The sequence below is a fragment of the Motacilla alba genome, chromosome 6, assembly GCF_015832195.1.
Source record: "Motacilla alba alba isolate MOTALB_02 chromosome 6, Motacilla_alba_V1.0_pri, whole genome shotgun sequence".
Taxonomy (NCBI): Eukaryota; Metazoa; Chordata; class Aves; order Passeriformes; family Motacillidae; genus Motacilla; species Motacilla alba.
In genome coordinates, this window is record NC_052021.1 from 15,760,768 (window position 1) to 15,783,573 (window position 22,806).

General features: G+C 41.5%; 2 protein-coding genes across 8 annotated transcripts in view; both read right to left on the reverse strand.

Annotated features, from left to right (window-relative positions):
- Window positions 1-4,149: 4,149 nt before the first annotated feature.
- FUT11 (fucosyltransferase 11) lies at window positions 4,150-9,875 on the reverse strand. The gene is made up of 3 exons (XM_038140011.1): window positions 9,096-9,875; window positions 7,177-7,802; window positions 4,150-5,078 (listed from the first exon to the last, which is right to left on the reverse strand). The coding sequence occupies exons 1-3, from the start codon at window positions 9,792-9,794 to the stop codon at window positions 4,931-4,933; spliced, it is 1,473 nt and encodes a 490-aa protein (XP_037995939.1). The 5' UTR covers window positions 9,795-9,875; the 3' UTR covers window positions 4,150-4,930.
- Window positions 9,876-11,578: 1,703 nt separating this feature from the next.
- SEC24C (SEC24 homolog C, COPII coat complex component) overlaps window positions 11,579-22,806 on the reverse strand; it is a 37,419-nt gene continuing 26,191 nt past the window's right edge. For 5 of the 7 annotated variants that reach the window (XM_038140017.1, XM_038140019.1, XM_038140018.1 and 2 more), the window contains 13 exons: window positions 22,450-22,574; window positions 22,008-22,199; window positions 20,892-20,985; window positions 19,077-19,193; window positions 18,429-18,599; window positions 17,947-18,043; window positions 17,534-17,679; window positions 17,005-17,143; window positions 16,072-16,190; window positions 15,508-15,687; window positions 14,669-14,860; window positions 14,155-14,244; window positions 13,574-13,714 (listed from right to left, as the gene is read on the reverse strand). In XM_038140017.1, the coding sequence (XP_037995945.1) occupies window positions 13,574-13,714; window positions 14,155-14,244; window positions 14,669-14,860; window positions 15,508-15,687; window positions 16,072-16,190; window positions 17,005-17,143; window positions 17,534-17,679; window positions 17,947-18,043; window positions 18,429-18,599; window positions 19,077-19,193; window positions 20,892-20,985; window positions 22,008-22,199; window positions 22,450-22,574 (1,803 nt within the window). Of the gene's footprint in view, window positions 13,715-14,154; window positions 14,245-14,668; window positions 14,861-15,507; window positions 15,688-16,071; window positions 16,191-17,004; window positions 17,144-17,533; window positions 17,680-17,946; window positions 18,044-18,428; window positions 18,600-19,076; window positions 19,194-20,891; window positions 20,986-22,007; window positions 22,200-22,449; window positions 22,575-22,806 lie in introns of all 7 variants that reach the window. The other 2 variants (XM_038140014.1, XM_038140020.1) reach the window with 1 other exon arrangement.

Consider the following 22,806-nt stretch of genomic DNA (forward strand, 5'->3'; position numbering starts at 1 on the left):
TGACACAGTCTTTGGCTCAGTTGGTCATATCACTAAAAGGATTTTATCTCTGATTAATTTCAACCTGTCAGTAGAGGTCTCTGGTCTCTAGGCAGAATGAAGGAACCTGGCACTCTGTATGTTTCCAATTAATGCAACTTCCCAGAAGGTGCCTGGAGATCCATCAATAGCCTTAATTAAATACAACCAAATAGATGACAACTAATGATTAAGGGAGTGGCTCTCTTGGAACTATGGCTGAAGAGTGTGTATGGCAGGACAGTAAGCGAGGCAGATGGCTGCTTGTCTAACATAGCAATGCCTGTAAAAACTCTGATGTCCCTGATGGCTGAGTTTCAATTCAATTTATCCTGATCCCAGTCCTTTAGAAGTTGTTCTTCCACACCACTTAAAGCTACCCTCAGTCAAAATGCAAGAGGGGCATTTCTGCTGATTCTGCTGCTGCACTTTGCAGACCATTTCCAGAGAAAGCAGCTCATTCTCCTTTCCCTCTAAACATTTACACCCACTGCTGCTTGGATCTCATTCTACTTACTATTAGAGAGGACCCAGAGGTCTTTCAGTTTGAAAATTACCACAGTGCCTGAAATAAGAAAAGGCAACTCTTTCTGAACTCCTTTTGAGTTCTAGAAATCATGTTAGGTATCAAGTCAATATTCTTCAGGGAGGTTATATGCTTCCTACAAATCGCAGTCCTTGCTAAAGCACAGGAAATGCAGACTACTAGTTCAGTAAATAAAATAATCAGCTTCTAACTGCAAAAATAGGCAACGTGGTATCAGACTTTTGGCAGAAGAATGAGAACTGTGGCTTGCCCAATCAATGCAATGCCTTGGACTGCTAGATTTCTAACCTTCAGTCAGTTGTTTCTTGTCTCTCACGTCTCAGAGGGTATACATTTATTCTAGCTTGTCAAGTCAATTCCGAGGCACAGCATCAATAGAATCTACTGGTGTTTCATGTGAGCAGTAATGAGGAGATATTTATTTTTAGAACAGTAATACTAGTGAATAAAGCTATCCTGACAGCTTTGAAAGCCTCCCTCCAGTCACACAGTAAACAGCCACAATGCATGACAAGCAGTGAAGCCACTCACCCTAGTCTGCAGGATCCTGCCAAAGTGTTTACACGGGTAAATATCCTCAATATTTGGTATCTTTCATAAATTCCTTATTACTCTTGGTTTTTATAAATATGGGTACCTGCACTGTAAGAACTGTTGAACTTGCACTGTTGACTCTATCATGTTCAGTCTGAGTATCACGTAGCCTTCCAGTAGTCACAAATATGAGTGATGACATTCAGCCACCATCTTGCTGGTTTGGATTTAAAGCAGTGAGAAATCCAGTTAGGCAAGAACAGAAATCAGGAAATTTTTTCCAAAATAATAATGCTGTAGTGACCTTCTTCCTTGTCTGCATTCACATGCTTGCATTAGCAGAAAGACAACTAGAAGGGTAAATTGAATTCACTTTGGCTACAACTGGCAGCACGCGTTGGCACTATATAGCAATTCTTTCAAATGCATTATTAAGTAAATTAACTGCAAATTCTTCAAGGGTATGAGAGGCAGCTTCTCCTCCTGTCTCCTCCAAATAATAGGAGAAAATGAAAGCAAAGCCATGGCAAAATGTTTACTCAACATTTTGTAGTCCTTGCTGTGCAGAGCAGTAGATGCTGTGAAGGTCGGTCAGCAACACTGAACACAACTGCAACCACAACTCTTTATCCAGCTGGGCAGGATTCCCACCTCTCCTGTCCCTGCAGAGTTTGCCTGGCAGCTACACAAAATAGTCATACCATGCACTGAATAAATATTCCAGCCTTAATTCTTGCACACCATCCATAAAAAGTGAAATAAATTTACTATATTAATAGAGGCCACAGACACATGGTTTATAAATCATGGAAGTATTGTGACACAGAGGAGATGAAAGCTAGTATGATCTATGACTACAGAAAACCCACTGCAGATACAAAAGAAACAAGGCTTGGGTGAGCTTCACAGCCAAGAGTGGTAGCTAATATTCATTATCTTTTGAGAAGTTCACTACCTTAAAGACTGTAAAAAACAGTTAAACCTAGGAAGACTCTAAAAACTCAGTAAAGAAAGCTATCAAATGACTTGTGACTCAACTACAAACTGGAAGTTTTACTTTGAAAACCAGACAAAACCCATAGAATATCTGTAATCAAGTTACTTTCCGATCTGTACTCTTTCCATACACACTTTAGGAAGACAGATGACAATCAGAAATACTCATGCTTGGCAACAGTCATCAAGCTCAAACCAACAGCCTTCTGTAGTACAGACACAGAGCAAAGCAACAAAGGAACTCTGCAGGACTGACAAAATAACCTTGTTGGCTGTTGATTGTAATATACTGAGTACAGGAAGTATATAGTGGTGAAGGAATCCTTGGTTGTGAAATACCTAATAACCATAACAGGGCCCCGAGGAAGAAGTTTCAACCTACTTTGCTAGCTACTATTCAGCTTGTACCACTGTATATTCAATGTTACTGCTAGGTGAGAAACATGCTCATGTTTCTGAGCAGGAAGACAAAATGGGGCTTTGGACATCACTCCAAGGACTAAGCAGGTGCTGATGCACATGATTATACTGGTACTTCCTCCTGTTACCCCTGTAGGGACAGTGCACTAAAGGTAGCATGTCTAATTTTGGCAACAGTACATACATTATATTAAAGACCTGGAAATTATCATAAATGCTGCACTTCTGAAAAATCTACTTAAATTACAGGATAAAATAGTACATGTAGCATGTGCTAGTACCTGGTTCTTATTTTTTATGTTTAGTCCAAAAAGCAAAATCACAATTTCTCCTGGCTAGTCCACCAAACATTTGAATAAGAAAGTGTTTTGAGACAGAGCTAATTAAGAGAATGCACTTAAAGAAGACTGATTATTTTCTATATAGAAACATGAAATGAACTAACTGAAAGCATTAATTCAAACAATTTACCTAAATATCATTAACTTGTTTAGTAGAAGAGAAGTCAATATTCATAACTAAAGCAGCCTTAATTTGTTTTATCTTATGTTACTTCTCAAGCAAGTGGCCTCTTCAATCCTGAATAACATCTGTAATTTTTAATCTGATTTGAGTAATCCAGTTTAACAATTAACTAAGATATATTCTCTTAGGTATTCATGTCTCCTGAATAACTGAAAAAAGGAACTTCAACTGATAAATGCATTTAGCTGAAGAAACACTTGTTACTGTTATTAGAGGAGAGAGATAAAAAACCATTCTTCTCCTAAAAACAATTAGGTGAGAACCATGTACACTCTGTGCATTTTCTACATTTACAAAAATCCAGTGATAGTCATGGGTCTGAAGTCTTTGCTGTCAAGGTGCCCTGATTTTAACATGGGTAATTTGATGGGAAAGAAAAAGATATTAAGTGAACCATACAGCACTAAGCAATAGACAGTGATGTAATTAGGGAGAGAATGTAGAGTCACTGCTGTTCCTAACTTTTACTGACAGATGTCAGACTTCCCATAGCGATGCATAAACTGCCTTACAAAATCAAATTACACAACAGACTGTAGACTTTCATTGCCAACAAACTGTCTTAAGCACAGATAAACTCTGGCTCTTTAGTCAGTAGTTAACTTCTGAAGGAGGGGAAATAGAGAAAGAAAATAGCGTAATACCATCAGAGACATCACTGAAGTGTGGCCATATTTGCCTCTGCATTTAAACCTGTGACCCTGAATTAATTAGTTTCCCTCCACTGCAAGATCAATTATTTCAGAAAGATACCCACTACGGCAGGGAACAGTGGAGTTTATTTATACTTGTAAGCAATACAGGCTATGCAGCAAGGAAGATCTATCCACATGCTGTCACTCAGGAATTCTGGTCACAGACCAGGATCCCAATGTGTTAAGGTTGGTAGAGACACAATACCATCTCAGTGCACCTGGCTCTGATCACCCATTTCAGCATACAAAGACTTCAAGACTTGTATCCAAGCTGCAGGGACCACTGGAAAGGCACCATTTTGAAAATGTATTTGTCTTTGCAGAAAGCTGCACATACTCAAAAGGAAAAAATCCAAGGCCTCTGAATTGCTAGCACTAAGGAGATAACAGTAAGTTGAGATTACAGATTTCAGATTTGATGGAAACTTAAAAGAACCAAAGCACAGAATTTTATTTTGTTCTACACAATACTAGGTAATACACTTTCCGGTGTGAAGTACTTGGTTGAAAGTTGCAACTTAAATAATTTGTTCTCCCATCCCATTGTACACATGATCTTCTAAGTCATCAAAATAGGATAATTAGGCAGAGAGTTAAGTGACCTCCCCATAGTTATTCAGTTAGCTTGAAAAGGAGGAGTATTTGAGGCATGTTACTTGGGGAGAAGAGACTTTATTGCAGCAATTTCATAAGGCACAATTGCTCTTCACAGATGTGTCTTTTGTAATTCCTTCACTGGAAAAGCCATTTGTTAATTGCAACTAAAAGTACATCTTAATGAAGAGAATATGTGATTGATAAAATACTTTAAAAAACAACTAATATTCTGAAGCCTTAAAAAATCCCTGAAATAACTTAGGGCACTTGAGCAAGAGCCTGAAGTCATGTAAGACACAATATAAGTATAGTAAATGCAAAAGGAGAGTAAATTCCTCTTTTGCCCCACATGTTGACACCTGCAAGCCAGGAGTGGCTTCACAGCACAGAGCTGAAACTCAAGCCAAAGCAGTTACTAACATTTCCACTGCTGAAATCCAATCATAACAGAAACTTACTCACTTCGTGCACCAGAAAAAAATTGTCTCTGTGAGAGTTTTTTTGGTTTTGTTTTTTCAAGGCAAACATTTGAAGCGAGTAAGAATTCAAAGTCTCAACTTTCAATGCAATTTTCAAATCAAGCTCTTACAAAGATGGGTCAGTGTTGCCTTGTTCTCTTCAGAAAAATCTCATGCATGTAGTCCCAAAATCTTCCCTGATGAGACTCATTGCGATGAATCATAGCAGTGAGGGCCTCACCCTGATCAAGGCTTTGCCAATAATCCTGCAGCCACATTTCTTTCCAGCTGAAACAAAAAAAGAGACACCATCAAAAACAATTTAAAAAACCAAATTAGTCTGCAGCTGTAATAGCACTGAAACCATATTTTTCTTTCCCTTAAGATGAAAACAGGCCCAGAGATGGTCATAACAAAGCATGTTGTTAGTGTGCCACTGTGCTCCAAGTCATTTAATGAAATATGCTTTGAAAATTCTCTGTAGCAAATGTAAGTTCACTGTTAGCTTTACAACATTCTAGAAGTATCAGCATATACTATCACTATCATGTTAACCACACAGACTAAATTACGAATTGTAGAGAATAAAAAATTATATTAAAATAAAATCTATCACAGAGTACTTGTATTATTTTGAGAGTAGATTGTAGTGACTGACCACAACCTGACACATACAACTGTTTGGTCTACAGCTTTTTTTCTTAAGCTTACTTGGGTGTGAAACCCAGCAGTCCAAATACAAGTGAAACTGCAAGCATAAGGATTGAGAAACCACATCCCCACACATACAGCTAAAGGTGTAATAGTGCTCCAGCTACATATACCTACACAGAAAAAGATCCTGATTGCAGCAGCATTCTGACAATTCAGCATATCTATCAACCCTAAAAGCAAATTACAACTGGGAATAAGGGTTACAGAGCATGCAAATGTGTAGTGTAACCCTACTGTAATTGGGTATATGCTCTAACATAAACTCCTCTGTTGTCCTCTGAGTTCAGAAGGCTCCAGAACCACAAGTCACAGTGTGTGTTTATAGTCAGACCTATATGCATGTTGCATATAGTCAATCACTTGTATGCACACTAGATCTGTGCCATTTTTCCACAATAATGTTTTTCTAAACTAACAAAACACTCCATAGACTGGCTCAGTAGGCATTCATCTAAATTGATCACACTGTTAAACAACATTACTGTCAAACTCAGACAAAAATATGGGCATGCTTAGCTAATGTTTCAATGGCAATTTTATGCTATTGTTACACCAGTTAGAATTATAAGTAGTCATGTTCCATTTTGCAAATAAAAATGGGTAAAGCTTAGATGCTTATCAGATAGAAACTACCGTATTTCACAGGAGATGGCCATGACCATGCCTTGGGAATTATGGGCACGTATCTTTATAAAGTATATAGCAGTGAATGTAAACCTTCCCCTGAACAATTCTTCCAGACACAGCTCATGCCTACACATGGGGAGAGTAACAGTGAGACACGGAAACTTCCCTGGGATCAAACTGTAGCTTAAATTATGGACCAGCTGTTCAAAACTCCCTGCTGATGACCTCTGTGAAGAATGATGGAAGCACCTGAGCCTGCAGGTGGCACTGGCAGCAACTGTGTGTGCCTCCACAGGTACTTCTCTACTGCCACCTGATGCTCAAACAGAAAACCTATGGGGTTTGACCTCCTATGAACTCTATAGACTAGGGTGCTGCATAGCACACTACAAAGAAAAGTCATTTTGCTACCGAGACTGAGAAAAGGCATTACCATAAAACAGCTCCAGTAAATCAGTCAACCAACAGAAAACAAGGTACAAGAAGCTGCTCAGTCTATTCTCTCTCCTAAATAAGGGGGATGGCATCCTTGAACACAGCCAGAGTTCTGTCGAACAAAACAGCATTAAGTCTTGTATTCTGGGTGAGCCTAATTTCTGCTCCGACGTCTACAAGAGTCAACCAGGCCTGCAGTGAACATTGCCAGCCCCATCGTAATGCAGTACTTTGTAAGGAGGTACAGAGCTGCTTTTGCCTGAGGGCTGCCAAGCATTTTACCATCACCGTACTGAAAAACATCCCTCCCTCAAGCAGAGAGGCTAAGATAGACAAAGGATAACCCCACTGCCTGAGGTAACAGAGCATTTTAACAGAATATTCTGAGTGTCACACTCCACTTTAACTGCTAGCACCACTGTGCAAGCCTCTTGTTCAGCCTCAGCGTTACACAGCATTAGCAGGACCCCCTACACCACCCACAAGACGTAATACAAAATGTAACTGGAGAAGTGACAAGAGCTCCTGTAAGTACAAAACGTTATTAAAGATACAGCTCCTGTTACTTGAAGCTTTTTTCCCTTCAAAAAGCATAATATTGACACATTACCTGTCTCCACCAGCGAGGTCTTCAACACTTCCAAACCCGGGGGTTGGCATAGGACATCCCATGTGCTTGAACTGAGCTATATGAGGTCTGGGAGCTGGAATTTTTCCATGAGACTTCTTGTGTTCTTGCTCCTCTTTGACCCGGGTGTTCTCCTTGTCACAGATGAAACACTCGAAGCCATTCAGGTAATTGGGCAGAGTCATGTCATTCACACCCCACTCCCGCTTCTCCAAGCTCTCTAGCAAGAACTGGTTTTTGATTCCACCGGCGTTTTTATATTCTAGATACTTCAAATATTCCTCTCCATTCCTGTCCAGGAAATCAAGATACTTTGCCAGCTCTCGGGGGCTGTCAAAATCATCTATAAGAATGATGGAGAGGTTGTTTGGCATCCAGTCCCGCACAGCTGGGGAGCCTCGGTACACAGGGACAGCACCCAAGTGCATGGGACGCCACAGCTTCTCTGTCATGTAGTCATCACATATGGCATTCTCCAAGGCCAGATGGAACTTGTACCTGGCAATAAAAGTCATAAATTCAGAATCTTCTGTAGTGGCTGTAGAAGTGTCTCTCAGTCGCTCACTGGGGAGCTCACGGTTATGCAGGCATTTACCATAGGAGTCAACCTAAAATAACAAACAGCATCTTTACAAAGTGATTCGTTCCCCTGGAACTTGTTTTCAGACCTTGTAGTTCTTGCAAAATTCCTAACTTGGAGCAGTTAGTAGCTACAGTAATTTAGCTTCATTTTCACTCTAAGGTCTTTCCCTTGAGACTATTCATAGAGTCCAAGTTCTACAAGGTTTAGAGAAAACCAACTGCCGAGTTCCAAAAGCAACATTACCACACTACAGACTGAGGGGCAAGGGGAGCACGCAGATGCCACCCAAAAATGTATTTATTACCAGATAAATCAGAAACTGACAAGTAAAGAACAGCATTTGACTTTATGTCAATTTAAACATTCTCTTTCTACTTAAGTGACATAGTGCTTCTCCAAACAGTTGTCACACAGAGTTCCAGCCAGTCTCAGCAAGCTGACAGAATTTTTCCGTTTGTTAGACTGAGAAAAATTGATAGAGGGAGCTAAAAGAATACTGTCTAAAAATCCAAGACAACATGCCTGAGCTGGAACCTGCGCCATACTTTGAGAAGACAGTAATATTTTTTAAATTCTTTTGCCTTTACTTCACTACTCAGTACATGATGACCTTACACAATAACTGAATCATGACCGATAGAAGCCACTAGAAAAAAAGTTTTTAGACTTTAGGCAAAGTCTAAAAACAGATTTTTTCAAAAAATCAATCTAATACCCTTCACACTTTTTAAGAGAAAAAATACAGTATGCTTTTTTCCTGCTTGGAAGAAACATTATTTTACTTTCTGAAGCTACTCACCATCAGCTGTACCATACCAGTACAAGCCATCACAGAAACAACATGGTCCTACCACGACACAGGTAAGGAGCAGATGCTCACAACAGAGCAACCTGCTTATTAACTTCACTCCTGTACTTTCAAACGGGAGCGAGGCTTGTAAAGGGACAGCCTTCCTGTATGCTACCTTCAAAATCCAGAGATTTCAGCAACTCCTAGCACTTGATCCACAAGACCGAACTTATTCAGGCTTTGCCCAGCTTGTGACTGATCCCGAGTGCGGCCAATTCCACATCTAACATCTGCATCAGGCCTACCTACTGACATGCGGTGTAGTCTAGATCACGCTTTGGGAAGGAATACAACTAGTTTTTCTGTCCAGCTTGTAGTCAGCATGCATCCCGTTATGATTCGTGTCTTGGCTAAAAACAAGGACAAACAAACCCCATTAAAACGAGGCGGTAGAGGGGAGCAGCCAGGTGTTCCCAGCTCCGACAGCAGCCCCACGCCACAGCTTCCCCGTGCACTCGGCCCACCTACCTGGATGTACTTCATGAGCTCCCGCACGTAGCGGTCCCTGTCCGAGGGCACGTCGCAGTGGGACTGCATGTACAGCACGGGGCCGTAGCCCTTCCGCCGCCACGCGTCCTTCTCGGCCAGGGGCACGGCCGGGGCCCGCAGGTACGCGGTGCCGGGCAGCCACTGCAGCGTGAGCGGGTAGTCGGACTCCCGGCGGAAGGTGGCCGTGTAGTTGAAGAGCCGGATGCCGGGCGAGTGCGAGAGCACGTAGTTGTTCATGGGGGACTCCTCGTGGAAGAGCGCCCAGGTCTGGTGGGGCAGGCGGGGCAGCGGCGCCTCGTACGCCCTGAAGTCGGTGCCGTAGAAGATGAGCGCCTTGGTGCGGCGGTGCCGGGCCACCCGCCGGCTCCGGGTGACGAGGCAGGAGCCGCGGGGGCAGTCGATGCGCTCCGTGTCGCCGGGGAAGTGCGGGAAGAGGCTCCCGCTCCACCACAGCAGGATGGGCAGCGCCTTGTTGCTCCGCGTGTCGTTGTTGCCGGGCCCTCGGTACGACGCGGCGGCGACGAAGGCCGCGCCCGGCGGGACGGCGTCCTGCGCCCACCCATCCGCCCCGCACGGCTCGGCCGGCTCCTCCGCGGCCAGAGCCACTCCCGCGCTCCAGGCCAGCGCCAGCGTCACCCACAGGCTCGCGGGCCCCCACCCCGGCCCGGCGACCCCCATGCCCGGCCCGCCAGCCCCGGGCCCCGCCGCGGGCTCGCCCCGCCGCCTCAGGAAGCGGCGCTGAGCCCGCCCCCGGTGGTGCCGTCACGGGGCGGGGAGGGGCGGGAGCGGCACCGCCTTCCCCGCCCCGCTCAGCTCGGACTGTCAAGGCGCCTTGGAAGCCGCTCGGAGGGGCAGCGACGCGTACCCTGCTCTGGCGGCTGCGGCAGCCTTGCTGCAGCGGCCCGACGCGGTGACCGAGTCGCAGCTCCCTCCCAAACCCACGGTACAATGGCTGAAGCTGCTCTAAGCCTCTCTGCCTCTACCGCTCCTGCCTCCCTCTGCGCTAACAGCGGCCCCCGCAGTAGCTGCAGCTGGCAGCGGTAAAGCCGAGCTGCTCCCCGAAGGCACAGCATGCTGCGATTGAACGCACCTGCAGAGACAGGGCTCCCGGACCAAGCAAGCGGTCAGCTGTCACAAGAGGCCCCAGCTAAGCTCCTGCTGGATACCATAAGGGGAAGGAACAGAAAACACCTTTTACTAACAGAAACCTTCTATTTGGGGTTTTTTGTTTTTGGTGGTTTTTTTTTTTAATACCTACAGGTAATTTTAAAGCTCCCTTGAAAGCTGCTTTTCTGTACAAACCTTGAATAATTCCTACAGTATTAAAATACTCTCTGAATGGGAAAGTGGTTTGCGCTACACTGTGTAAATCCAACAGACATATTCTGGAATTACCACTCAGTTGCTCATTTACACAATTGCTAAAAGCTTCACATTAACTTCTTAAGAGACCATATAATATTTATGAATTATCAGTTATAATACAGGACATTAGTTAGTATGGACACAAGGCAAAGTATTTTCAGCTGTGTTTAAAAAAAGGTGAAGATGGAATAGTTTTCCTTTCCTTTGAAAAGTTAGGTGTAGACACTGCTTGGGGCTGCTCCAGCTGCACTACAGTGTTCTCCACCTGGGCTCGGCGAGAAGGTAACAAACATGGGCTCTCCATGGCAATATCCACAAGCATCAGAATGTGCTGCACAATTTACTCCACGCGATTAATGTACAAAGCCCATCATTATCACACCAGTTCTGTGGCAGATTCTGGACATAATGTACATGCTATAGCAGAGGAATCTCAAAAATATTCAACAACAAATTTAGTATTACTGGATATTTAGCAATGATTGTCTTGTGCTTTCATACAGATTTGTTATAAGGCTACCAGCAAACTGTACAACAGCAATATTCATGGGTACAGTCAAGGTAACACTGCCAGTTCACTCTGAACTTTATTTTCGCAATTAGCAACACTCCCAGCAAAAAAACCACAACCCAACCCCAAAAAAACCCCCAAAAAACCCCCAACCAAACAACCCCCCCCCCCCAACCAATTCATTCAGATACCCTTAACTCTGAAATATGAGCTCTTTTAACACTGCTGAAGTCATTAACTTGACATTATCACAAGGTAAGGGCAATATTTGCCTAAGTAGACCAAAAAAAACCAACCCCACCCAGTCAATGACTCAAGCTGTGTCAGCAAAAAAGGGAATTTCTTTGTGAAGTGGAAGTTCAGACAGGGCAGAAAGTCAAAAACCAATCACCTAAATAAAGGAACACTGAGATTAAATAGTACCTTTTGTCTGTTGACTCTTGTTGAATTTCTTATCATTCAGTGCGAATAACAACAACAACAACAAAAGAAAGACTGAACTTGGTTAGTAGAAGATTGGATTGTAAAGGATCAATGAGCTAGACTTCAGCCCTTCCCATTTCCCCCCCTCCCGCAAAATACAGGGTTTGGAAAAATAAGCAGTGTTTATTTACTAACAATGACATAAAATACATCTTAATATATTTTTATTTCTTTACAAATTAAAAGATGCATTGGAAAAACAAGTGAAGAAAATGAAAGGTTCATTCATGATTTCATTTCCATCCCCACACCCCCCAATATTAATACTAGAAATTAGTATTTGTGGAAGTCTGTGGTTGCTGTGCATTATATTCCTGGGAAGTTCTTTTTTTCCCCTCTGATTAAAAATCCTCTAGATTATTTGGATGGAGGCAGTACATGGAGTAAAAAGTCAGCCACATTCATACAAAACCGCTGAAAGTTCTGTCAACTACATCTTGAAAGAGTTTCTACATTACAATTTTCATGTTCCCCTTTCTGTGTAGTGATGGGAGGGAAGACAAACTAGCAGCATTAGAACAAAAATGGATTTATATACATGCTACAGGATATGGAACTAAAACCACAGCCAGATATTTTTCTGATCTTAACAAGGACTTTCCTATGAAATAGCAAGCCCAGATAATGTGTTCTATAATCCATCCACATTCTTCCTTTCACTTTTAGTGCTATTGGTGGCTTAAACTCCTAGGTACTGGAAGAACACCTGTTAAGTGTTCAAGTTAAACTGTACAAGCCCCCTTTCAAAAGTGAATAAACAAAGCCCTTAGAATTCTGAATTTGATTACACTAGCTCCCTCTTCACAGGAGTCTTCTCATCCACCCTTGCAAAATGGAGCAGCAGAGCAGCCAAAGTGGATAGATTAATCTGTCTGAGGTATTTTAGTTTAACAAACAGGCTTATAAAAGGTTTTGTGCAAGCTGATCAGTAGACAGAATGTGGAGGGTATAAACATCCAGTAATGAAACTCTTTGCTATGGCCCAAGTGCTGTCAATAGCCAAAATCAGGTACTTGCAATACCTAATACAGTACAGTCTAAATCTTAAGGTTTTGTATCCCCTTCCTTGTGTTCCAGGGTACAAAGCAATCTCAAATTCATGTCAGTATAAATAAAATTCCTGCTTGTTGGCTATGATTCACAAAAATATGGTTGAAAACGGCCACTTCCTTATCATTCAGTTCTTACATAGTCCCTCGTCACCTTGTTAAAGGTATTTTCTGCTTAAGGTTAAGAAGCTTTTGTTCCCACCACCATCTGACAGACACGTAAACTCTGCAGGAGAGGTCATGGAACATGGATTGAGTAGGACAATACAGAGCCTTGCAATGAGATGGAAAGGAGTCACCACACACGTCAACAGGAAGTACCGTCTCTACCCCTACACTGTTCAGAAGCTGTTGATTTTTGCCCACTTAACTACTGATTACTCCATTACAGTTCTGCACAGCAACTTATAGTACGGGGAAGATTGTGGAGAGAAGTTTGCCCTGCTACCTCCTGGCTTACCACTCATTTCATGTTTCATGGCTTTCTGGTTTGGACAGCCACATGATACATCTGTGCTCTGACAGATCATGTTTCCCTCTTTGAAGGAGACACAAAATGTTTGGCTGCTCCAGCTCCCATCACCTGACCTGCCTCTTGCCCCTCCACCTGTGCATCCTCTTCACACTTGGAGCATGCACACACACCCACACAAATGCACAGCAGCTACCAGAAGTTTTGAAGAGTTATCGCTTTTTCACCCAATGTTGAATCATGTACAGTGAACTGAAAAAAACCCTACATTCATTACAACAGGATTAGCGAGCATGGGGTGGGGGGTGAACTCCTGCCAAGCACAGGAAACGATTTAGATGCAAATAAAAGACCTGGTATCAAAGGCCTTTTTTTTTTTAGCCCTCACCAGGAAAATATTTCATCTCTCATATGGGATTGGGAAAGGTTGAAAGGATTTCTGCTAATGCAATGTGTATTAAAAATTATGGAATTGTACAGATTTCTATGTTGTCCTTTTTGAGGGCGCTGGACCTTCTGATCAGGTCATTAGTAGAGACTGAAATGTCACTGCTGAGTTCTAGCACCACTCACTCCTCTAGCTCAGTAGCTGCCGAATCTCCTTGTGCATGTGACACAGGAAGTCCACATATGAAGCCCCCCCACTCAGGCTCTTGTCCTCCACTAGAAAGTGCTTGAACAGCATTTCCAGCTTATCTTCTTGCTTCACAATTATCAACTAGAAGAAACCAAACAAAACAAGAGCAAAACCAACAGTAAGTAGCTATTAGAATTAATCTTCATGGGGAAAATAGAGCAAAAAGCTAAATGCTCAAAACTCCAAAGATAGCCACCAAGAATCATAGCATATATGGCTTATGTGCTTTGACTTCTGTAACTCAGCGGGGTTAAGCCTCAATTCTTTCTAAACTGAAGGAAAATACCATATATGTCGTTCATATAGTAGTGTATTGTAACAGGTCTGAAAAAAGGGAGTTTTAGAACTACAGTAAGCACAAAACTCCAAAACTAGTGAAATTTGTTTTCAGATTCTTGAAAACTTTGAATAACATTTATGAGATTGAGAAGAATAAGTTCAAGACTGCAGCATTACCAGGCATCACTTGACTCTACTAAGAGGGAAGGGGATTTAAAGCTGTAAATGGGAGACATTTTTACCTTCATGTAGCGGGATCTCTGCCCTTGAAGCATATCAACAATAGATCGCACTTTCTTTGAAAAGGGGTTTTCCAGGACTGGCAGGGTACTCTGGAATGAAAGATATCCAATCCCCATTAGTCTTGGGAAGTAGAGCGATGTTAAACAAAAGCCAGCAGTTTTGGCATACTATAAAAGGGTAGAGAAGTATCTACCCCCATTAGCATACAATCTCTTTGACTTCGACTACTGATTTCATGTTAAGTTCTCTTCTAAGAATTAGACGCCAATTATTTATTCCATTTAGATATCAACTGTTCTCTTCACTGTTAATGATATGACTTGGCAAATACACCTAGGCAAAAGCATGCCTGACATGCCCAGACTATCAACATTTCCGCTAGTTTCACACATCTGTTCTTCTCTCATTTCAATTAATGAAAATGAAATGCTATTTTTTCTACTGGCTTTCTCATTGTTTTAAGTTCTGGGTGACTATCACCGACTCTAGCTCCCACACTAACATCCAGCTCACCAAGGCATTGCTAATTTGACTGAAGGATGACACTCCAAAGAGGTTCTGGATGAGGCCTTGCTGCACATTGACTCCCACCCACACAAAGATGTTCAGCCCATTCTCCAGCAGGTAGATGTCACCCTTGGAGAGACGCTCCTCGGAGTTCCGAATGGCTGCTGGCAAGGAATCACTGTCAACATCTGCTTTGGTCTGTTTTACAGGGAAATAAAAATTAAAGTAAAATAGAAGTTATAAAAAAAGAACATTTTAGGAAGTCTTGAAAATTTCTGCCATGAAGACACCAATGATTTTATCATTTCTATGACTCTCAAGACTGCAATAATTCTGACTGAAGTAGCATTTTCCTTAGTTTTCTTACTCAAAGTGACACAGAAGCAGTTCAGAGAGTCTTGGTCAGCAAAAGAGAACACAAGGCTTCTCTGGAAAGACTCAAGTTCAAGTATCACCTCCTGGAGTAGGAATGTAACTAGTTTTTAGTGTTATTCCAGCAACTATGGTAATAAAAAGTCAGAACAGTATGTGGAGTTACCTTGCAATAATGAGAATTATTACACAAACTTGTAAGCCTTAGGACTTTTTTAAAAGACTATGAAAGGGTCAAAAGTGTCTTCTTTGTCAGTAATCATATGCTTACAGCTCAGGAAAAAAGTATCCTCCAAGAAATTCACAAGGTGCAGTAATGCTGAACAAAATTAAATTAAATATCACAACAGATGGCAGATCCCCAAATACTTCTCAAATCACTTTCCCTCGCTAAAATATAAATGCCAGTCCTTAAGATAAGTCAGTGAGACAACAGCAAGCCTCAAGTGCTAAGCAGATTTTGAATTACTCACCAGGGGCAAAAGCCTGGGATAAAAGAAAACATTTGTTTCAGCCACGTCCATGGATGTCACTAACTGACGGATGTAGGCACGGTCATCCGTTGTGACCTCTGGGCCAGGCTGAAGAACGTCACTCTTCAACACACAGTTCAAGTACACAGGAAGCAGCTTCATGCATTCGGGGAGGATGAGCTAAAAGTCACAAGCAGACAGAAGCTGGTCAGTTGTCTTGCCGAATGAGCTTATGTTTGACAAAACGAGACTTGCATGAACCAACAAGTGTGGTACAGCCATGAGGAGTGAAAGCTGATAGTCCACTTATATCAAGGACTGCAAAAGAAACATAAAACAGTTCCCTGAGGCAGGCAGTGCTCCCTGAGCTCCAGACAGATGTCCAAGAAGCCATTCTCAACTATAGTTTTACTTGTAGTAGTGTAGCCAGTTTCCTGAGTCTCCTCTTTGCAAATTTCTGCTGAGGAAAGAAATTGACTTTTTTTGAGCAGGCTAAGAAAGAAGAAGCTGTCATCACTTTTTAACGTCCAAGACTGGGATTCAAGTAAAAGCACTGGAGTTTACCTGGCCAGCAGAAGAGGGACTAGCACAGTTCTTTCGATAGCAGGCTAGGATCTGGGCACACTGGTTGATCAGTGCATCTCGTACAGTCTTCACTGGACTACTCAGGACTCCACGATATGCTGCACAGAGAGAGCAAAGAGATGGACTGCTGTCAAGTGACTGCTCAAGAACAGCAAAACCCCACCACTACTTCCACAAAGGAAATCTAAACAACTATTGTTTATGGAAGCCTTTATTCTTCCTGCTTCCAACTTATAGGAAAATGATGATATATTCCAAATGAAAACTTGAAGAAGCTCATTTACTCCCTTTTATTACATAATCTTGAACTGTCTATCTCCTATGAACTTAAAATATACTTATGATAATTGAAAGTATGGGGTTCTATAAAAACTCCTTTTATAGACTGGCCATCTTCCATTAATGGTCTGAAAATTGACAATTCCCTTCATTTTAATGGCAATAAACATACACAACTCTCAATCTCTGTTGGATTTCTAGGCTTTTACTGCAAGCTAGAAAGGGTAAATAGGGTACAGTGAGTAAGTGTATGACATTTAACTCAGTATCTATGAACAATGGCCACCATTTCCTATTGTGAAAGCAAAATTCTGCTACAGTTAAGGAATGAACTAGAACAGCCCAAAAATAAATACAAGGATAAATTCAGACAGCTGGCAATACAAACTGTTATTAAAAACATTTGGAAAATAATTAGTATGAAGAATAAGCCTACACCCTCCATCTGTACCTCTTGTCCTAAGCAGCAATACAATCATCACAGCTTTATGCTCTTTCCCATAACTGACTGAAGTATCAGAACTGCCACCTGACATTTGAAGCAGGAGGAATAGACAGGTGACATTGGGTGACAAAACAGGCATTTTAGCAGTAGTTAAAGGCTAGATTTCTTGTTTCCATATTTATCCTTACCATACTTAGCCAAGTAGTTGATGAGGGTGTCAGTCTCACAGTTCCGATAGAGGTCAGCAAGCTGCGTGCAGCAGTTTAAGGAGAGATTGTGAATGCGGAGTCGTCGCTGTCCTGCACAACTTGTATACAGCAGAGCACACTGCAGGAGACAAAAACGCCAGGAGACACAGAAATGAGATCCTGCTACAATAAGAAGGGCAGGGGTTAGAATATACTTTATTAAAAGCTAGGACTCAGATGCAAAAACAAATAAGGTAACTATGTAAAAGACTTGGACAACAAGCTAGAAGAACATGCTAAGAATCAGGGTCAACGAAAGGTAACAAGCAGCAATTTTAGCAGCCGTATTAAGGGACTTGGTCTTATAAAACAGGACTGTGGTTTGAAGCAGTCTAGGTCACCCTCAGAACAAGTATGCTGGAAGGGTATGGTAAGATGCAGAAAGAAAGAACAAAAAATTCCTTGAAGAAGTGTCTAATAATTCAGTTCAATTGCCAACTCACTTCTTCTACAAAGCCTCCCCCCTCACCTGAAGCAGTGCACCACTATCTTCACTCAATTTATCATCATGCTTGAATTCCACTGTTATTGTTTTATCACAGTCCAGACCTGCCATCTCTACATCAGTTGTGTTGCTCATATAGAAAGCTCCAAAAAAGTCCGTTGCTCTAATTCCTAAAAGAGGGAAAAACCCAACGTGAACCACCATTTTCAACAGAATACCAAGCTAGCCAGCCTTTTGACCCTGACATCAAGTTGTCCTGACAGATTTCAGCAGAGATCTTTGCAGTCTCAACAAAAGTCTTAGAATTCCAAAGCTTTAGCAGAGCTTTTGGGATAGCCTAGTCACCATGAGTTTTAAATTACAGGAAGATTTCTTTCTTACCATGAGACATGCTTGAAGTGGTCAATTTATTAAGATTCCTCCATGCTAGCACCCACCTGTGCTTGTGCGCACTCTCATTACGGCGTCAAATCCCACTTCTTTCTGGACATCCCTTCTCAAGTCATTCAGGAATCTGTACTGGTCTGTCTCCAGCTGGAAGGCAAGCAGTAATTGAAGTTCCACACCTTCATAAATCAGACCAGCTTCATAAACCATAAAGTAATTTAAAACCAGATACTACCTCCTGTGGTCTTACTTTAAAAGTCACTGATATCAGGCTCAGTGGCCTGCTAATAAAACATTGTGCTAAGAAGTAACAGCCCAGATCTTCTTGTTGGGTTTTGCTATTAACAGAGATGTTTGTATAAAGACACAAAGCTACCAAATAATTTGGCTGATTATCTTGAAATGTAAGTAGCCATTTACTTCCAAATAAGTATTTCCTCACTATGGTTCCCACTATGAAACAAAATGACTCTCAGTTAAACAATAGCTCTTACTTGGATCAGACATCAGCCTGAGTCAATGTCACTCCTACCTGGAAATACGCATACTTATAAATGGAGCCTCCTGTCTGGTAAGGCACCACACCCAGCGTGGCCACATCCAAATACTGGTTTGGAAACAGGAACAGATCCACGCAGCAGCCCTGGGCCACACAGTCCTTGGCTAAGTTGTTGTAAAAGCTTGTTTGTGGTTGAAACAAAGTCTAAGAAAGGAAATCAGAGATGACCTCAGAAGTTTGTCCAGGAAAAGGAAAGTGACATACAGTTTATAATCCCAGTCAATACTCTTATACTTTATGTCTTTCTTCAGGGAAAGTAGAATAATCTAAGTTCTCCCTGACTCTGCCTTTGAAGAACTGTTAATTATTATGGAAATTACTACACATTTTGCTTTAATTGTAAATTCAGCACATTTACTTTAACCCAGATTTTGGTATTTTACCCTGTGTAATAGTCTAGAGCTAACTCTTCTTGTTCTCAGACTAGAGCTGTCCTTATGATGTCAAGTCTCCATAGCCCTGCTTGGGAATGGAAGATAAAAGTGGAATGTTACAAGATATTAGCTGGGACAGTTACAGTATGTGCTATCCTTGTAATTTTTAAAATGCTGTTTCAGTTATTTTATTCCATAAAAAGCATAATATACACACTTATGTAAAGATTATGCAAACCATTATTACCTTCTCCTTATCTGTGTTGATCAGTTTCCTATCATCCCTGTTCTTTAACTTCCCTGGAGCCTCTGCGATGGGCAGAGAGGTGTGGAAAATGAAGAGCTTGCCAGCACACTCAGCTGCCTGCAGGAAAGTGAGTGCAATAACAGAGGTCAGAAACATTTACAAAAATTATAAGGGAAGCTGTGATTCAAGAACAAACACTCAAGCAACCTCATCACTTTTAATGTCAGGGTGATTCTACCAGACACCCAGGCTGTCACTTGGTTATGTGACTGGTGGCCAACAGAGGGAGCACAAATTACTGGTCAGTTACAGAAGAGCAAGTTTGAGTTCTACTGGATTTGTGCTAATTCCACAGCAGGAGAAAAGGCCTTTCTCCAAGGAGACAGAGTAAGTAGGACCCAGATACAAAAGGATTTGTGCAAACACGTTGCATTGTCTTCTTCCCTGATTTTCAGTTACTGGATTTGTGGAAAAAAGTCACAGAAATGGCAAAGAATTTTGTAATCTGAGCTTCAACAAATGAGTAATTTTAAATCAACACTCTATGCCAACACTAGCTTATGTTTAATAGGTTATTTTCTCTGACACATGCAGTATGTAAAAAGTCAATTAGCAACTTTTACTATTTCTCGATTGAACAATTGTAACAAAAATTGAGTTTAAGAGAAACTTTGAAGGATCATTCCTCCTGTACTCAGCACTGGTGAGGCTACACCTTGACATTTTGTGCCCTTCATTACAAGGACACTGAGACGCTGCGGCATACTCAGAGAAGGGCTATGGAGCTGGTTAAGGGTCTGGAGCACAATTCTTGCTTGAGGAGTGAGTGAGAGAACTCAGATTGTCCAGCCTGGACAAAAGGGAGGCTCAGGGGAGATCTTCTTGCTCTCTACAACCACCTGAAAGGAGACTGTAGTCAGGTAGGAGTCAGCCTCTTCTCCCATGTAATATGAGAGAGGACAAGAGGAAATGGCTTCAAGTTGCAGTAGGGGTGTTTTAGATTAGATATTTGGAATAACTTCTTCATGGAAATGGTTGTCAAGCTCTGGACCAGGCTGCCCAGGGAAGTGGTGGAGTTCACATCCCTGGAGGTATTTAAAAGATGTGTAGAAGTGTCACTTAGGAACATGGCTTAGTGGAGGACTTAGCAGTACTGAGTTAAAGGCTGGGCGTATCATAAAAGTCTCTTCCAACTAAAATGATTCGCTGACCAATGTGACAAACAGAGCTGTGTCACCAGTTTAGGGTGAGGTCATACAGGCAATCAATTTGATCAGTAGATACAAATCAGCGTTAAACCATGCCTGTAATTATGTCTGGATAAAGTACTAGAATGAAAGAACTTCAGGAAAAGTTTGCTTGGTTAGCACATTGTTGCAGGCAACTTCAACAGATGACATGCTCTCCTTTTATTTAAGATTCTACCAGAGTACAGGATTAAAAAGACACCACAATACCGAACACCTCCATGAGGCTTCAGCACCTGTTTTTTTATGCTGGAGGGCTTTTTTTTTCCCCCACAGGGCTCTGTGAACTGTTTAAAGCAAAACCCACACAGACAACTGAGAGTACGCCATGTTCTTGCACTTCGAAAAAAATTAGTTAAAAAAGAATTGGGTAAAGAACATATAGATAGCTGCACAAAACAGAAGGTTCATGCACTTCAAGAATGAGCCAAGTACTCCCTACATGTAGTGCATCTACTACAAGGAGCTTACAAAATCTTTAGAATTGTCTTATTAGCATGTGTTAGCAGAATATCAATTTCAGAGTACTTGGCTGAAAACAATTTGTCATAAAAATGCCTTTACTAACCTTCAGCGCCTCCAGCCCCGCTTGAATCACAGGTGCAAAAACAGTTTCTGTTTCTCTCGTGTCTGCAAACATTTCTGGAATCTGATCCAGCAAACTAGCAAAGAACAAGAAAAAAAAAAAGAGCAATTCAAGATCCTATTTAATAAGAAAAGCCATACAGCTGTAGTTGATGATTTACAGGATTGAGGCAGTTTAAACAGAAGCCCCTAACATGTCTGTAAATTTGCATAATTTTTACAGTATTTGGCATCTCATCTGTGAAAAAAATGCTGTATTGTTCTCCATTGGCTTCTCTCATCTATATCCTCAGTACCTTCTGTATAGCCTCAATTGATGCCAATTCCACAGCTCTTCTGTATTTATCTTCTAACACATTCCAATATACATAGGTAAGTAAACTCTTAGGAAATACTAGTGACATTTGGCCTCTGTTTGCAAAGTGTCTTATGTACTACTCAAAGGTTAATAGGTTTAACCCACAGTTTTGTATTTAGGCTTGTTTAATTCATTAAAAAACAGGCTAGATATTTTTCTCTAAAAACATGCAATTCCAGGTCTATCTCCCAAAATGCAGTTAGCTACACACCATAGATTAATTACAGTTCAAGTACCACAGTAAACAGTTTGCCAAAATTTTGCTAACTTCCTTCTTTCCTTTCAGATTTTTATCTTCTCTATCCCACTTACTCTGTTTTCTCTACAGAACCAAAACTGGACACCCCTGTTGTCTTAAGTTTGCAGTTATTTAAGCAGTTGACTTAAAGACAGTGATTCAGTATTCTTACAGCTTTCGCTCTGCATCATCCTGGTTGTGTTTTGTTGTGGCTTTATTTTAGGTGGGGTTTTTTTTGGCCTGGATTTTGTTTGTTTTTCCTTTTTTTCTCCCCAGAAATGCCCTTCTGCACTAATTCCCCTTATATACACTTTCTGCCAAGCTGAGCTATGAGCCAAATATTCCCTCAGGCCTTCAATTTCCCCATCCTACTGTGCCAGCGTAATCTCAGAGTAAGGTAAGTTAAAGTACATGGAGTGACTTGACATGACAATTAAGCACGTAACATTTGAATTTACCAAACAAGCATTTGACTACACACATTGTAAATAAATTGATATTACCTGGCAATAACTGTCCTGGACTCATTCACATTCACCAGAAAACCATCAAGGAGTGGCACAAACATATCTGCCACATCTGAGACCACCATCATTTGTGGCTGTGCCAGTGAGCTCTTCACGTTATAGAAGTGTAAAACTTTGTTGTAGGTGACAAAGCCTACTCGAATGGCTGATTCCTCCATGTTCCCTTCCCTGTAAGAGATATACTTGCCTTCACATCCAAGAAGATAGATAAACCATTACATATAACCAGCACATTAAGGGAAAAATGAAAGGAAGTAGAATTTATTTTCACCAAGAAGGGTTTACGTGCTTGGCCTTTTTCTGAAGAAAAGCTTGACAGGATTATCAAGTAATTTTTAAACTACTAGCATTTTTTCAAGAGGAAAAAATAACAGCATCTCCCATTTGCATTGACTACTGTAGTTCACAATATACCTACCTGGGCAGATAATCTAGGAGTGACTTTAATTCTTCACATATTAGCCTCACTAAGCCACTCTTCACAGCATTGTAAGACACATCAATCATAAAAATGAAAGCAGGTGGACTAGGAAACTTGTTATTCTGTGGAAGAGAGGGAAGAAATCACACTATCACCATGTAATGCAGCTGACGTAACAGCTCTGTAACACAGACAAATCAGTGCTGGTCAAAACTTAGTTGCTTTCATGTACCTCTGTAACCATGAGCAGCAGTTGTTTCTTAAGCTCTCTCTCCTATTCTTTTTCAACTAACAGACATGGTAACATACTATATTTGAAATGGACTGGTATTAAATGCCCTAGACTAACTTTAC